Raw genomic sequence first — 14,768 nt, 5'->3', positions numbered from 1 at the left:
TGGGAGACTTATTTCCAATGAACCCCCAGAAAACTGGAGGTGGTGCTGTGACTCAAAGAGTAGAGTGCTAGCCTTGAGCAATAGAGTTCAGAGAGTGCATCCAGGCCCAGAGTTCAAGCCCCATGTCTAACCCACTCCAAAAAAAAAAAAAGAAAAAAAGAAAGAAAGAGAGAAAGAAAGGAAGGAAGGAAGGAAGGACTGTGTTCACAAACAGAATATCAACTAAAGATTAAAGAGTTCTCTCTAAGGTCGTTTAATCTTACAGGAAGCAGGAAGAGGTAGAGATCACTCTTCCCCTTATAAAACAGAAGGATAATTGCGGCCCAAGGAAGCCTAGCATGGAACCCAAGGGCACTCAGCTGGGAAGTGGCAAAGCAGGGATTTCAACTCAGGCCCCCACACTGCAGCCTGAGAGCTGCCCAGTTTCTCTGCAATCTTCCCCCTCAGGGAAGGTCACAGACTTCCTCCTCCTCCTCCTCCTCCTCTTCCTCCTCCTCCTCCTCCTCCTCCTCCTCCTCCTCCTCCTCCTCCTCCTCCTCCTCCTCCTCCTCCTCCTCCTCCTCCTTCTCCTTCTTCTGTGGGTCATGGGGCTTGAACTTGGCCTGGGTGCTGTCCCTGAGCTCTTCAGCTCAAGGCTACTGCCCTGCCCTTGAGCTACCCACTTTCGTTTTCTAGAGGTTAATCAGAGATATGAGTCTCTGGTCCTTTTGTGTCTGGGCTGGCTTTGAACCTTGATCCTCGGATCTCAGCTTCCTGAGTAGCTAGGGAAACACCCAGAAAACACCCAGCACGTGTTTTCTACTTTTGAGTCTTTTGGGTCTTCACCGGCGATGGAGAGAATCAAGAATGCTTCCTGCCTAGGCATCCATGGGTCCATCAAAGGGGGACCCAACAGGTGACAAAGGAAACAAGGCACAGGGACTTCTCTGACATGGAGATGCAGGACTGGGGTTTCCTGGCCCTCTGGCTGCTGTTCCTGTTGGGGTTCCCTTGACCCCTCCCCTCATCCTCTCCTTCTCTCTTCCCTTTCTCCATTTCCTTTGCCCAGCCTCCCCTTCTTCGCCCCTCCTCCCTCCGTCCCTCCCCCACCTCCTCTTCTCTCCTCCCCAGGGCTACAAAACCCCTCTAAGAGAAAGTTCTGGTTCCGTCCCCAGGCGGAAGTTGGTGGTTGATGGTGGTGTCCCAGACACCTTAGTCTCCTCATCAAAGCCACGGAAACAGAAATACCATGATGAGCAGAGAGGAAACTCCAGTGGGGGTTGGTGCTGGATATTTGGGGGCCTCTCACCTCCCACCAGCCCCAGCAAGCACACGACGGAGGTAGGAAAAATTCTCCCCCTGGGGAGAATTCTCTGCCCTGGGGTAGGAGGCCTTTTCTCTAATCACAGATTCTGCAGACGGGGGCATAATATCTTCTGTCCAGGGCTTAGGTACACATATACAGATGGAAGCTAGTGCAGTAGCACATGCTGTAGTCTCAGTTAACTTGGAAGGCAGAAGCAGGAGAGTCACTAGAGCCTATAGGTTCAAGACCTGTAGTGAGACCATCTAAAACAAAAACAATAAAACCTAGGAAGTGGTGCTGTGGCTCAAGTGGTAGAACAATAGTCTTGAGCTGAAGAGCTCAGGGACAGTGCCCAGGCCCAGAGTTCAAGTCTCCACAACTGATCAAAAAACCCCAATAAAAACCCAAACCCAAAATGTTAGCTGGGCACCAGTGGCTTATGCCTGTAATCCTAGCTACTCAGGAGACTGAGACCTGAAAATCACACAGTTCAAACCTAGGACAGGCACATAAAATCAGAAACAAAAAAATAAAATGTTGCTTTTCCTCAATATATATCTGCATCTCTTAAGCATATTTATTGAGGTCTGACTGTGTGCCTGGCACCATAGAATTGCCTCCCCAATTCAGATCCTAGAAAGTAGTGCTGTCTGCTCATTAGGTGCATATACACAATGGCAGGATTTGCATGCTCATTTGCATATGCTCATTTGCATAGATAATTGAATTTGAATGAGCATCTTTTCGGGTTAGTCATGGGGCTTAAACTCTGGGGCTGGGCACTGTCCTTGAGCTCTTTTGCTCAAGCCTAGTCTAGCTCTACCACTTCTAGTTTTCTGGTGGTTGACTGGAGATAAGAGTCTCAGGGAGACCCTGGAGTGTGGCCTCGTGGTAGAGTGCTTGCCTAGCATACACTAAACCCTATGTTCAGTTCCTTGGTACCAGGTATATAGAAAAAGCCAGAAGTAGTGCTATGGCTCAAGTGGTAGAGCACTAAACTAGCCTTGAGAAAGCTCAAGAACAATGCCCGAGAGTTCAAGCCCAAGACTGGTTAAAAAAAGAAAAAAAGGAAAAAAATCCTCATGGATTTTCCTGCCTGGGCTGGCTTTGAACTGTGTTCCTCAGATCTCAGCCTCCTGAGGACAGGTGGGAGCCACTGGCACTGGCTTGAATGCCTATTTTTACCTTGCCCTCCTCCCACTTCCCCTGTGTCAATGCTGGCTTCCAGATGGCTGTCACCATGTCCTGACTGTTCACTCCAGGTTCTTGCTAGAAGCCTCTATTTTTTAGGAGATGGAGGTCTTCTCCCATACTATAACCTTGTGGTCACTCCACCTGTCCTCTCCTTTGGGGGGGCACCCATGTCATCTCCAAACAACCACAAGACAGGCTTAGATAATTAATTATTCTTTATTTCCACCAGCAGAGGCCAAGAGGCCTATGCTATAGACAAGAGCTAGTGTGGTCTGGGAAGGGACTGTGTGTGTGTGTGTGTGTGTGTGTGTGTGTGTGTGTGTGTGTCTATCTTCACAGTAGTGACAAAGACTTTGACTGAGGTCACAAAACAGAGTCCCTGAGATGCTCTGGACAGAACTATCTAGTTAAATTTTTTTTTCTTTTTGTGCCAGTCTTGGGGCTTGAACTCAGGGCCTGAGTGATGACCCTTAACTTTTTCACTAAAGGCTGGTACTCTACTACTTGAGCCACAGCACCACTTCTGGTTTTCTGGTGGTTCATTGGAGATAAGAGTCTCCAGGGCTGTTCTGTCCAGGCTAGCTAGGAACCCGTGATCCTCAGATCTCAGCCTCCTGAGTAGCTGGGCTGACAAATGTGAGCCCTGTGCAGCCCCCCAGGCTGGGTCCAGGGCCACGGCCACACAGCTCTGTCATGCAGCCCCTGACACTGCCTGGGTACCCGGAAGTCACTGTGGTAGAAGTATTTACAGCCTGGCAATTGGCTAACAGGAGTCCGTGGGTGGGTCAGAGGATGTGATGGTGACAGTGTGTGGCTGGGCTTTGTGTGAGGTCTGGGTGACCAGTCTCCACTGCCCGATACTCTCATGACCACAATGAAGCTGACTCAGTTTCCCTTCTCTACTTTGCAAATCCTGGAATCCCACGTCCTTCTGTCTTCTCCAGTCAAAGCAGACACACCCATCACTTCCACCTGCATGTCAAGAAAATCAGCTCCTCCAGGCATTCTTGGGGTGGCCTTGCCAGATTCCCCCAAGTCTCCAGGCATTGTCTTTAGTATCATCTGGTGTGAGGTCTGTGGTTTGTCTGGGTTTTCTGGGAGGTTCTGCTGGGTTTTCAACTCCTCTAGGTGGCTGAAGTCTTGGGAGAGTTTTGGGGGTGACATGGAAGGGAGTTCTTCCAGGATCTCGCTAGCTCTGGAGCATCCTCCGCTGAGGCCAGCCACACTTCTTGTCCATTCCAACGCTTCTATTTCTCTCACACCATAAACGCTCCGAAGTAGGAGTGGACGCTATCCTGGAGATAGGCCAGGTGCTGTCCAGGGACCCGCACGACCACCTCCTCCCCAGCCTCCAGGTGTACCACGCCACTCACGAAACTGCTGTCCCACCACACCCGGAAGCCAGTGCGGGTGCAGGGGGACCGGCGGCTGACCAGCAGCTCCAGCTCTTTGGGGGTACCGGGGTGTACGTTTGTAGAGGCCATGGACAATCGGGAGGCCACTGGCCAGCCCCGGGGGGCAGGTCACGCCACGCAGCTGCACTTTGGAGTAGACATAATAGTAGCCAGTCTTGGGGGACACCAGGGCCCCATTGTCGTAGCTGAAGCCCCTCAGAAAGGCCAGGCCCATCTGGGCTTCCCACAACAGAGAGCTTCCACTGCCTGTCAAGCTGGTGTTGGCTCCTGAGAGAGAGAGAGAGAGAGAGAGAGAGAGAGAGAGAGAGAGAGAGAGAGAGAGAGAGAGAGAGAGAGAGAGAGAGAGAGGAGGCGTGAATAGGTATGTGTGCCATTCGTGTGTGTGTGTGTGCGTCTGTGTGTGCATCTGTGTGCCAGTCATAGGGCTTGATCTCACAGCCTGTCACTGAGTTCAAGGCTAGTGCTCTACCACTTGAGCCATACTTCTGGCTTTTTGCTGGTTCATTGGTGAGAAGAGTCTCATGGTCCTTTTCTTGCCCAGGCTGGTTCTGAACCACGAACCTCAGGAATGAGCCACTGGTGCCTTGCTACATACTCATTTGTTATTTCAGGGGAATTATAGGAATGAATGCAGAGCTTGGCTGGCCTGTGGCTTTAGAAGCATCCTCCCCCCCACCCTTCAGAGCCCTCAGAGTCTGCACTCTAGGAACTCTGGGAATAAATACTGGAATGAATGAATGCAAAAACCAATACCTGCCTGGATATGCTCTCTGGAATCACCCTGAGCCCCGCCCATCCGCAGCTGGACCAGGGCCTCCCCTACTCACCTGTAAGGTGTGCAGCTGGTTTGGCCTCAGGGGATCTTTGGTCTGCAGGGAGAAGGTCAAAAGTGAGAGGGAGCCCGAAAGGGGAAAGGTTGGTCTCCTAAGGGGTCATCAGGCCCTTGCGGTGGAGTGAGGGTCAAGCCCACCCCTTCCGGACTGACCCCAACTTCTGCTTCTCAGGCCTGGGGGAGGAGCACCTCAAGGTTGTGCAAAGCACGTTGAGCAACAGGGGCTGGCGTGGGAACCATCCCTCTCTTTCCTGGGGTGCCCGCCTCACTCACCTTGCACCAACTTCTCCCAGGAGCCCGGCTCTCCATCCTGCAAGGCAAGAAGAAGCAATCTGAGTTCAGCACCCGCCAAACCCCGGTCGTAGGCAGACAACAGGGCAATGGCGCAGCCAGACTCAGACCTTGGACCAAGATGCAGGACCACACCAGCCACTGGACCCTGCAGGCATTTGCTTTTGCTGTCTCTGTTATAATAGCTCCTGGCTCCAAGCAGACAAAACAAATGAAAGCACTCCTTAGAAGGCCAAAATCCAGAGAACTGCAGCAGATCTGCCAGCCTGTGCAGGAAAGTCTGAAAGACCCTATCTTTGAAGTGATCAGCAAAAAGATGGCCTGGAGACAGGGCTCAAATGGCAGAGCACCACAAGTTGAGCATATTCAAAGGAGTTGAGTACACACTTTTGATACTTCTCCCCCCCCCAAAAAAAATCCCTCTTCAGACAATAACACACAAACAAGAGGGAATAAATTGATTAAATTGATTGTCTCTTATCTGAACTGTTTTGGATCAGAAATGTCCCAGATTTGGGAGCGGAGCTGTGGCTCAACTGATAGAGTGCCAGACTTGAGCAAAAAATAAAAAATAAAAGTTCAGAGACAATGCCCAGAGTTCAAGTCCCAGTAGCAGCACGCAACCACACAGTACATTGATGTCCACAAGCCCTAAAGCCAGGCACGTATGGACACGTGGAGTCACTATAGTCCATAGTGAGAGGCCTGGAGATCATGCATGCAACAGCAGCACACGTGTTCCCATCCACAGACATAGAGGCCCCTGGGCTTGGGACAGCAGCTCACATCTACGTGGACATGTGGCTGCCGGACACAAGGAGACAGAGTGCAGAGCAAGGGCACACAACAGAGTTGGGCACACAGACCTATCCACCGCCCTTGGAAACAGCCTAGAGTGACCGCCACCAACAGTTACACAGAAAGCCACAAGAGACAGTGGATGGGCGCTGGTGTCTCATATCTGTGGTCCTAGCTACTCAGGAGGCTGAGATCTGAGGATTGAGGTTCAAAGTCAGCCTGGACAGGAGAGTCTATAAGACTCTTATCCCTAAATTAAGCATCTGAAAGCCAGACTTGGAACTGGGGCTCAGGTGGTAGAGTGCTAGCCTTGAGAATAAAAAGCTCAGAGACAGCGCCCAGGCCCTGAGTTCAAGCCCCAGGGCTGGCACACACACACACACACACACACACACACACACGCACGCACACACACACACACACACACACACACACACACACACACACACACCCCTAGGGCCCCTCCTGCACCCCCCCCACCTCCGCCCCACTCACCGGCAGGCGGGTGTCCACTTCTGCCAGATGCCAATGCAGCTGCAGTAGAAACCAGCCTTGGATGGCCAACCCGGCGCCAAGAAGCAGGAAAGCCAGGAACCCCCAGACAGGGCCACGGCGCCGTCTCCCTGCACTGGGTCCAAGCTTCCTGAACCCAATGTCTGTCTGTCCATCTATCACAAACACAGAGGGCTGCACAATCCTCTCCTCCATTCCCAGCAGAGAAGGTCCCAGGCTGGGCCAGGGCAGGGCAGACTCGCCTGGGCTCACCGAGGAAACCACAATTGCCCAATGAACGTGGTCCTGAAGCTTCGCTGGCTGCCTGCACGAGGCCGCCTGCAGCCTGCTTTAGAGCAGGGGCTCAGCCCCTCCCCTATCCCCACGCACCCCTCCCCTTCTTCCTGTCCTCCTCACTTGGCCCCCAGCTAACTCACCACTACTTTCTCTCACACTTTCCAGTGTGTCAATGTGACTCAAGTGGGGATCCCACGGAGAATCCACCCCCGCCCCCAAGCTTTCTCTCCTTCTCAGACAATTAGTACCCTTGGATGCTAGGATTCTCACTCCCCCCACCCCCGCCCCAGGCCTGGGGCTTGAACTCAGGGCCTGGGAAATGTCACTGACCTTCTTTTCCTCCAGACTAGTGCTCTAGCACTTGAGTCACAGCACCATTTCTGGCTCTTTCCATGTATGTGGTACTGAGGAATTGAACCCAGGGCTTTGTGCATGCTAAGAAAGCACTCTACCACTAAGCCACACTGCCAGCACCTGTCAAGATTACTTATTTTTTTTGACCCAGCCTGGATCTTAAACACAGAGCCTGGACAATGTTCTTTGCCTTTGTTCTCAACCACTTGACCTATAGCTCCACTTCAGCTGTTTTATTTTTTTGCCAGTCCTGGGCTTGAACTCAGGGCCTGAGCACTGTCCTTGGACTTACTCAAGCCTACAGCTCTACCACTTGAGCCTCAGCACCACTTCTGGCTTTTTTCTATATATGTAGTCCTGAGGAATTGAACCCGGGTCTTTGTGCATGCTAGGCAAGCACTCCACTACTAGGCCAAACTCCAGGCCCTGTCTCATGGACTTTCTTACCCAGGCTGGTTTTGAACTGTGATCCTCATATCTCAGCCTCCTTAATACCTTGAATTACTGGAGCATCCAGTGATTTTGGGTGTGGCTGGTGTGGGCCATGCACTGTTGTGGCCTGGGGACCCAGCAGAGAACATGACACCAGGTCTCTGCTGCAGGCCTGAGCTTTGCTGGGGCCAGAGGGGTGGTGAGGTCACATGGGGAGGGTTCCGGGGTTCTGAGAGTGTGTGCCCGTGAGTGCAATCAGCCTTGTGCAAGGCTGCTTGAGCAAATGTCTACCCTGAGGGTCACGTCACTTGTGTGCACACACATGGCCTGGTGTGTGGTGTGAGTAAGCATCTAAGTCAGCCTTATCACCAGGGACAGAAAATGTCCCAGAGGCTTCCCGCTGAGCTCACCGGATGTGTGTGTGTGTGTGTGTCTGTGTGTGTACACCTGCACACACCTGCTGGTACTGGGCCTTGAACTCAGGGCCTGGACAGGGGTCACCTTAAATTTTCACTCAAGGTTTATGCTCTACCTCTTGAGCCACATCTCCAGTGTGGCTTTTTGGTGGCTCATGGAATCTAAGAGCCTGATGAGCTGTCCTGGCCAGTGTGGCTTTGAACTCTGCCCCTCAGATCTCAGCCTCCTGAGTGGCTGGTTACAGACAAGACCCTGGCTCCTGGCTCTCACTCCTTTCTATACAGGCCTGTGGGAAAGCCCTGGTGGGGACATCCTCTTGTGTCCTTGTCCCCTGCTCTGTCTTGAGGGACAGTGCCCGGAGCTGGAGCCCCCATGTGGCATGTCCCCTGCTGCCACTACTGGGCACTGGAACTGAGGGCTGGATCTCTCTGGGATGGTGTCAACCCCCACCTTAAACTGCTGGTGTCCGGTTGGCCAGGTGTTCATAACACCTTGGACGCCCCTCAGCCCTGGCTCTAGCAGCACCTCCACCCCCCTGATGTTTCCCCTCTCCCTCAGAGCACAACTCTTCTCCTGACAGAACAATCTTTTTTTCTTTTTTTTTGTCAGTTGTGGGACTTGAACCCAGGGCCTGGGAGCTGTCCCTGAGCTCTTCAGCTGGAGGCTACCCACCCTACCCCCATGAGCCACAGCACCCCTTTCAGTTTTCTGGTGGTTAATTGGAAATAAGGGTCTTGCAGATTTTTAGTTCCCGGGCTGGCTTTGAACCTGGATCCTCAGTTTTCAGCTTCCTGAGCAGCTAGGATTACACGTGTGAGCCACCACCCCAGCTGGACAATCTTTGTTTTATTTATTGACTGGGTGATGTAATAGAGGGGTTACAATTACATACATAAGGTAGTGAGTACATTTCTTCACCTCTCTCTCTCCTCTCTCTCTCTTCCCTCCCTCCCTCCCTCCCTCCCTCCCCTCCCTCCCTCCCCCTCCCTCTCTCTCTCTCTCTCTCTCCTCTCTCTCTCTCTCTCTCCTCTCACTCTCTCTCTCTCTCTCTCTCTCTCTCTCTGTTTGTTTCTTTGTTTCTTTGGCCAGTCTCAGGGCTTGAACTCAGGGCCTGAGCACTGTCCTTGGCTTTCTCAAGGCTTCCACAGGTGGCACAGTGACATTTCTTCTTGCACATTGTTAACTGTTTGACAGAACAATCTTGTGTCCAAGCTTAGCATCACCACCCAGTCTTCCGCCTCCTTCCCCCCCCCCCCCCACCCCAAGGCTTCGAGGGTCTCAAAGCCGCTGCTCTCTGGACCTCTCTGGCTCAGATGTCTCTTGGGAATCTGGAAACATAGCCTCAGGATTCTGTGCCATGACACAAACCCTTCTCCTTGACCCTAGTGCATATCCGGGCCACCTGTACTGGTCAGGGGTCACAAGAGACATAGGTCCAGCAGGAGACAGACAAATAAGCATTCGCCTATAATCTCACCTACTTGAGAGGGGTGCAGGAGGATCAGTGTTCAAGGCTAGCCTCAGCTACAGAGTAACATCTTGTCTCAAAGCCACCAACCACCAAACAAGGGCCAGGAGTTTGGCCTAATGGCAGAGTGCTTGCCTAGCATGCACGAAGACTGGGTTCGATTCCCTGGTACCTCAGAAAAAGCCAGAAGTGGTGTTGTGGCTCAGGTGGTAAAGTGCTAGCCTTGAGAAAGCCCAAGGACTGTGCTCAGGCCCCAAGTTCAAGCTCCAGGACTGGCAAAAAAAAAAAAAAAAAAGCATCAAATAAGAAAACTAGAGAAAAACATCTGTAAGGTGAAGCACAGAGAGACGCAGAGATGGAGGGACAGACTGGTGAATAGAGAAAGGCAGGAGGATAAAGAAGGTGAAGTGACAGAATAAAAGAGACAGGGACAGAGACAGAATTGGACAGGGACAGAGAGAAAGAGATAGAAAGAGACCCTGATGAAAAGAGCCAGCCGGGGACTGGTGATCACGCCTGTCATTCTAGCTATTCAGAAGGCATGATCTGAGGATCGCAGTTCAAAAGCCAGCCTGGGCAGAAATGTTCGTGAGACTCTTATTTTCCATTAACCACCAGAAAACTGGAAGTGGCATTGTGGCTCAAAGTGATAGAGCACTGGCTTTGAGCAGAAGAGCTCAGGGACAGCACCCAAGCTCTGAGTTCAAGTCCTACAACCTGCATACCTTCCCCACCCCTAAAAAAATAAATAAATAGAGACAGAGAGACAGAGACAAAGAGATAGGGAGAGTGGCCAGAGAACCAAGAGACCAAGAGAGACAGTTAGAGATACTGAGAGAGAGGGAGAGCTAGAGAAAGACACAGAAATATTGAGATACAGATTGGAGAGGGGGGGGGGAAGGCTGTCCTCTTAGATATCAGGTGCTTAAGTAAGATAGTTTGTGTGTCGTCCCCAGCCTGGAACTACAGACAGGATTGCGGTGCAGCCTGGGTAGGTGGGGTACCCTCAGAACACAGCATCACCAGGCTCCTGAACACTGCTTGGCCACAACCTTTGGTATTTGGGGGAGAGCTGTGACTTGATGTCCCCACATTCTGAGTCTTAGAGGTCTAAGAGGCAGGCAGGCGCTGTGAAGGCAGCAACAGGATCTCACCCAGGATCCCACTCTCACTCTCACCCTGCCAGAGACAATTGGAAGAACTGTTGGGGACCGAGTATGGGGTCAGTGACGTTGGACCTGCACAAATGAGTACACAAGAAGTAAGCTGTTATCACGATGATTTTAGGCTGTGTCAATGGCTTTCTCATTTAACCTAATTGAGACTTGATTGCTGTTTTGTAGGACTGCAACCTCTGGCAGTTTCCTGGTTTTAAGAAAAGTATTAAAGGTTGGAACTTGAAATAAATGGCTACGCTCGTCTTAGGCTGGAGCCTCGGGCTGCTGACTTAGGCTGTAGTTCTCCCAACCCATCTTTTTCTTGTCTATTTCTTTTCCCAGTGTTCTCCTCCCCAAAGTCAGGAATCTCGGTCTGATGCCGGCTGGCTCAGGCAGAAGACCCATGGGGGGGGGGGGTCCCCTGGGCATCATGCTTCCCAGGCTGAGCTGGAGATGTTACCCCCACAAAACCCCACAAGCGTGACCTCACAATGTTCCCTCCCTGACATCAGACCGTATTCCACAACCCCCATTTTCCTACACTGGCGCTCCAGCCAGAAGCACTGCCCGCCACCAGGCCCAGTCTGGAGCCACAGCCATCCTGGGTTTTCAGGGACAAAGAGAGCCTGGGAAGATGGGATGAGCTGTGCCCACCGGCGGCAGGTGAGACGGGAATGGAGCTCAAAGTTGGCAGAGTGAACGAGGAGTGACATATGGCCTGGGAACTCCCAGGTGAGGTCAAAGGTAAGAAGACTCTGCAGGTGTTGGGATGTGATGGCCAGACAGGCCAGACATCAACAAGTCTGGAGCTGAGGTTGTAGGTGAGCGAGTGCAGAGGAGCGCAGGGGAAAGCTGAGATAAAAATGCAAGGAAAGCGCAGGGCATCCGTGGCTCAGGCCTGTGATCCCAGCTACTCAGGAAGCCGAGATCTAAGGACCATGGTTCTGAGCCAGCCTGGGTAGGAGAGTCTTTGAGATGCTTATCTCCAGTTAAGCACCAGAAAACTAGAAGTGGAGCTGTGGCTTCAAGTGGTTAGAGCACTAGTCTTGAGTGAAAAAAGAGCTCAGGGACAGCACTAGGCCGTGAGTTTAGGCCCCACAATCAACAAAAACCAAAAAAAAAAAAATGCAAGGGGAAGAACCAGACACTATTGGTTCACACTTGCAATCCCAGCTACTCATGAGGCTGAGATCAGAGGACACGGGGTCAAAGCCAGCAGGCTATGAATCTCCAATTAAACCACCAAAATCTCCAGGTGACCACCCGAAACCAAAAACAAGTGGCACTGTGGCTATTCTTGAGCACAAAAGCTCAGGGGCAGCACCTAGGCCTTGAGTTCAAGACTCAGGACTGGTACACACACACGCACACGCACACACACACACGCGCGCACGCACGCACACAGGCATACACACTGTGAGAACCTAGGGGCAGGAAGTTGCACCCTTGCACTGACATCATTACCATGAATGTTAAGGTAGCTTGGGGACAGGGCGCAATATCTATCTATCTATCGATCGATCGATCTATCGATGTATCGATCTATCTATCTATAGAGAGAGAGAGTGTGTGTGTTCTGAGAAGAGTGAGAGAGAAAGAGAGAGTAATGCTCCTTTGTCACCTTTATCTGAGCCTCTGTGGATTTTCCTCTTCCAGGTCATTACATTTGGAGGCCCCAGTAAGAGCATTCCATTTGTATAACCTCCTTTTATCCTTTTGGCCCTGGAAGTCCTCACCTGGGTGAATGCCTGGGCCCTCAGGGGAGAAAGCCTCCTCGTAGCAGCAGTTTACGTGAACAGGAGTCATTCGGAGACCCTCCAGGGGAGAGTTTTGAAGGGCCCTACATCTGGGGAAACTCACTAGAAGGTTGGACACAGCACAACTTCCTGGGTCCGAGGCTGGGATGAGAAGTTATTTGTGCCTCCTGGTGCTTCTTTGAGAAGTCACCTTGGGGGAGCTGAAGTTTGGCCTAGTGGTAGAGTGCTTGCCTAGCATGCACCAAGACCTGGGTTTGATTCCTTGGTACCATATGCGTAGAAAAGCTGGAAATGATACTGTGGCTCAAGTGGTAGAGCTTTAGCCTTGAGGAAAGCCCAAGCACAGTGTGTAGGCCCTGACTTCAAGCCCCGGGACTGGCAAGAGAGAAAGAGAGGCTGGGGGGAGAAGTCATCTGGGGCTTCCTGGAGAAGTCATGTGGGCTTAAGTGTCTTAACTACCTGTGACCGCTTGTCTGTCTTACCTGTCTTTTGGTGTTATCTGCTTCTTGTTTTGTCTGGTTTTTATTCCTTTCTGGATAGCTGGTTCCTTGATGCCCTCTCTGGGTTGACTGCCAAGGAACAGAAATCCCCTCAGGGAGTCAGGTGAGTGGTGGCTCACACCTATAATCCTAGCTACTCAGAAGGCTGAGATCTGAGGATCAAGGTTCAAAGCCAGCCTGGGCACTAAAGTCTGTGAGACTCTTATCTCCAATTACCCACTAGAAAAGTGGAAGTGGCACTGTGGCTCAAGGGTAGGGCAGTAGCCTTAGCTCTTCAGCTCAGGGACAGCGCCCAGGCCCAGAGTTCAAGCCCCACGACCACCACCACCACCAACAACAAATAAAGAAAAAGAAAAAAGAAAAGAAATCCCCACAGGGGGAGCCACCCCTGAGACATTTCTGGGCCCCTTTGTCTTTCTGCCTCACTGACAGTCAGCTTATGGACACCGGACATGCTATCTAAAAATGTTTAAAAATCTTTTAGAGTCATTCAGAAGTAAGTCTCTGCCTTGTCTTCGGTCTGCATGTTTTCTGTATTCTGGGGATGGCTCCATCTGGAACAGTGGAGATGGTGGGGTAACCCATCCACAACCCCCCGAGGTTGGCAACAACACCGGGAGGCCCTGTAGGGTGGTGGTAGAGTGAGAGACTACCTGCCTTAGGCTGTGGTGGAGGGAGACCCCTTACCCGACATCCCAGGCTGCAGTTGGAGGGGAGGGACCGCTCACCATGGCATTTAGCCTGGCTTGGTATGATTCTACCTGGTATCTGTCCAGCCACGCTGGGGGGAATCTCCGAACAGTCCACTCCAAATCTGGTAGTGCTCTCAGATGCTGTAGTAGGGAGTTCAGCTTGCTGACTAGAAATGGCAGCTGGCTCGATACACTCAGAGACTGGGTAGGAATGAGCTGGGAGCCCACCAGGCCCCAACTCAGCCTTAGCTTTTTGTCTTGCCTTGTTTGTTTTCCCATGTTTTTGTTGTTCATTTGGGGGGTGCAGGGAGGAATCAAAGTTCCAGCGATCTGGCCAAAGAGATGGCTCAGGGACTGGTGTGGGCATTTGGCTGGTCCTGGCAGTGTAAAAAGTTGTAAAGTGCTTTTTGTTGTTCTTCTTCTTCATGGAGCTTGGACTCTGGGCCTGCGCCCTGTCCCTGAGCTCTTCAGGGTCTGAAGCCTACTGCCCTACCCCTTGAGCCACAGCAAGGGGTTCATTGGGGAGAAGCGTCTCACAGTTTAGTACTTGGCCTGGCCTTGAACCACAATCCTCCGATTTTAGCCTCCTGAATAGCTAAGATTACAGGCATGAGCCACTTGTGCCCCAGCTTTTTTTTTTTCTTTTTTGCCAGTCCTGGGATTTCAACTTAGAGCCTGGGCACTGCCCTTGAGATTTCACAAGGCTAGTGCTTTACTGCTTGAGCTATAACACCACTTCTGGCTTTTTCTGTGTATGTGGTACCAAGGAATCAAATCCAGGGCTTTGTGCAAGCTAGACAAGCACTCTACCACTAGGCTACACTCCTTACTCCATGTAAAGTGCACTTGTCTAAAATTGGATAAAAGACAGTTAGGTCAGTTTAGTTTCAGATGCCCTCCACCTGAGCCTTCTAACCAGCCCTCAGCCTTCCTCCAGCTGAAGGTATTCAATGGTTAATTGGCATGCCTTGCTAAACAGGTCTTGGAGAAACGAAGCACAGTCCAACTAAAGTTCATTGTTAAAAAAAGTTTTGCCATGGCCGGGAGTTTGGCCTAGTGGTAGAGGGCTTGCCTAGCATGCATGAAGACCTGGGTTCGATTCCTCGGTACCACATACATAGAAAAAAGCTGGAAGTGGTGCTGAGGCTCAAATGGTAGAGCTCTAGCCTTGAGAAAGTCCAAGGACAGTGCTCAGGCCCTGAGCTCAAGCCCAGGACTGGCAAAAAAAAAAAAGAGAGGGGGGGGAAGGAGGGAAGGAGGGAGAGAGGGAGGGAGGGAAGGAGAGAGAGAGAGAGAGAGAGAGAGAGAGAGAGGGAGAGAGAAAGCTGGCCTAGCATGCATGGAGACGGATGTTTGATTCCTCAGTAACACATATATAGAAAAAAGC

The 14,768-nt window shown here is 51.6% G+C and overlaps 1 protein-coding gene across 1 annotated transcript; it reads right to left on the bottom strand.

The window, feature by feature from the left end:
- Nucleotides 1-3,735: 3,735 nt before the first annotated feature.
- On the bottom strand, nucleotides 3,736-6,523 carry Tnfsf14 (TNF superfamily member 14). The gene is given in 5 exon segments (XM_090328756.1): nucleotides 3,736-3,933; nucleotides 3,935-4,161; nucleotides 4,722-4,763; nucleotides 5,000-5,036; nucleotides 6,311-6,523. Coding segments are annotated over 5 exon segments (717 nt in total).
- Between the last annotated feature and the right edge of the window lie 8,245 nt (nucleotides 6,524-14,768).

Source organism: Megascapheus bottae, chromosome 1 (genome assembly GCF_031878675.1).
Source record: "Megascapheus bottae isolate mThoBot1 chromosome 1, mThoBot2.hap1, whole genome shotgun sequence".
NCBI classification, from domain to species: Eukaryota; Metazoa; Chordata; class Mammalia; order Rodentia; family Geomyidae; genus Megascapheus; species Megascapheus bottae.
This window is presented reverse-complemented; position numbering and strand designations above follow the sequence as displayed.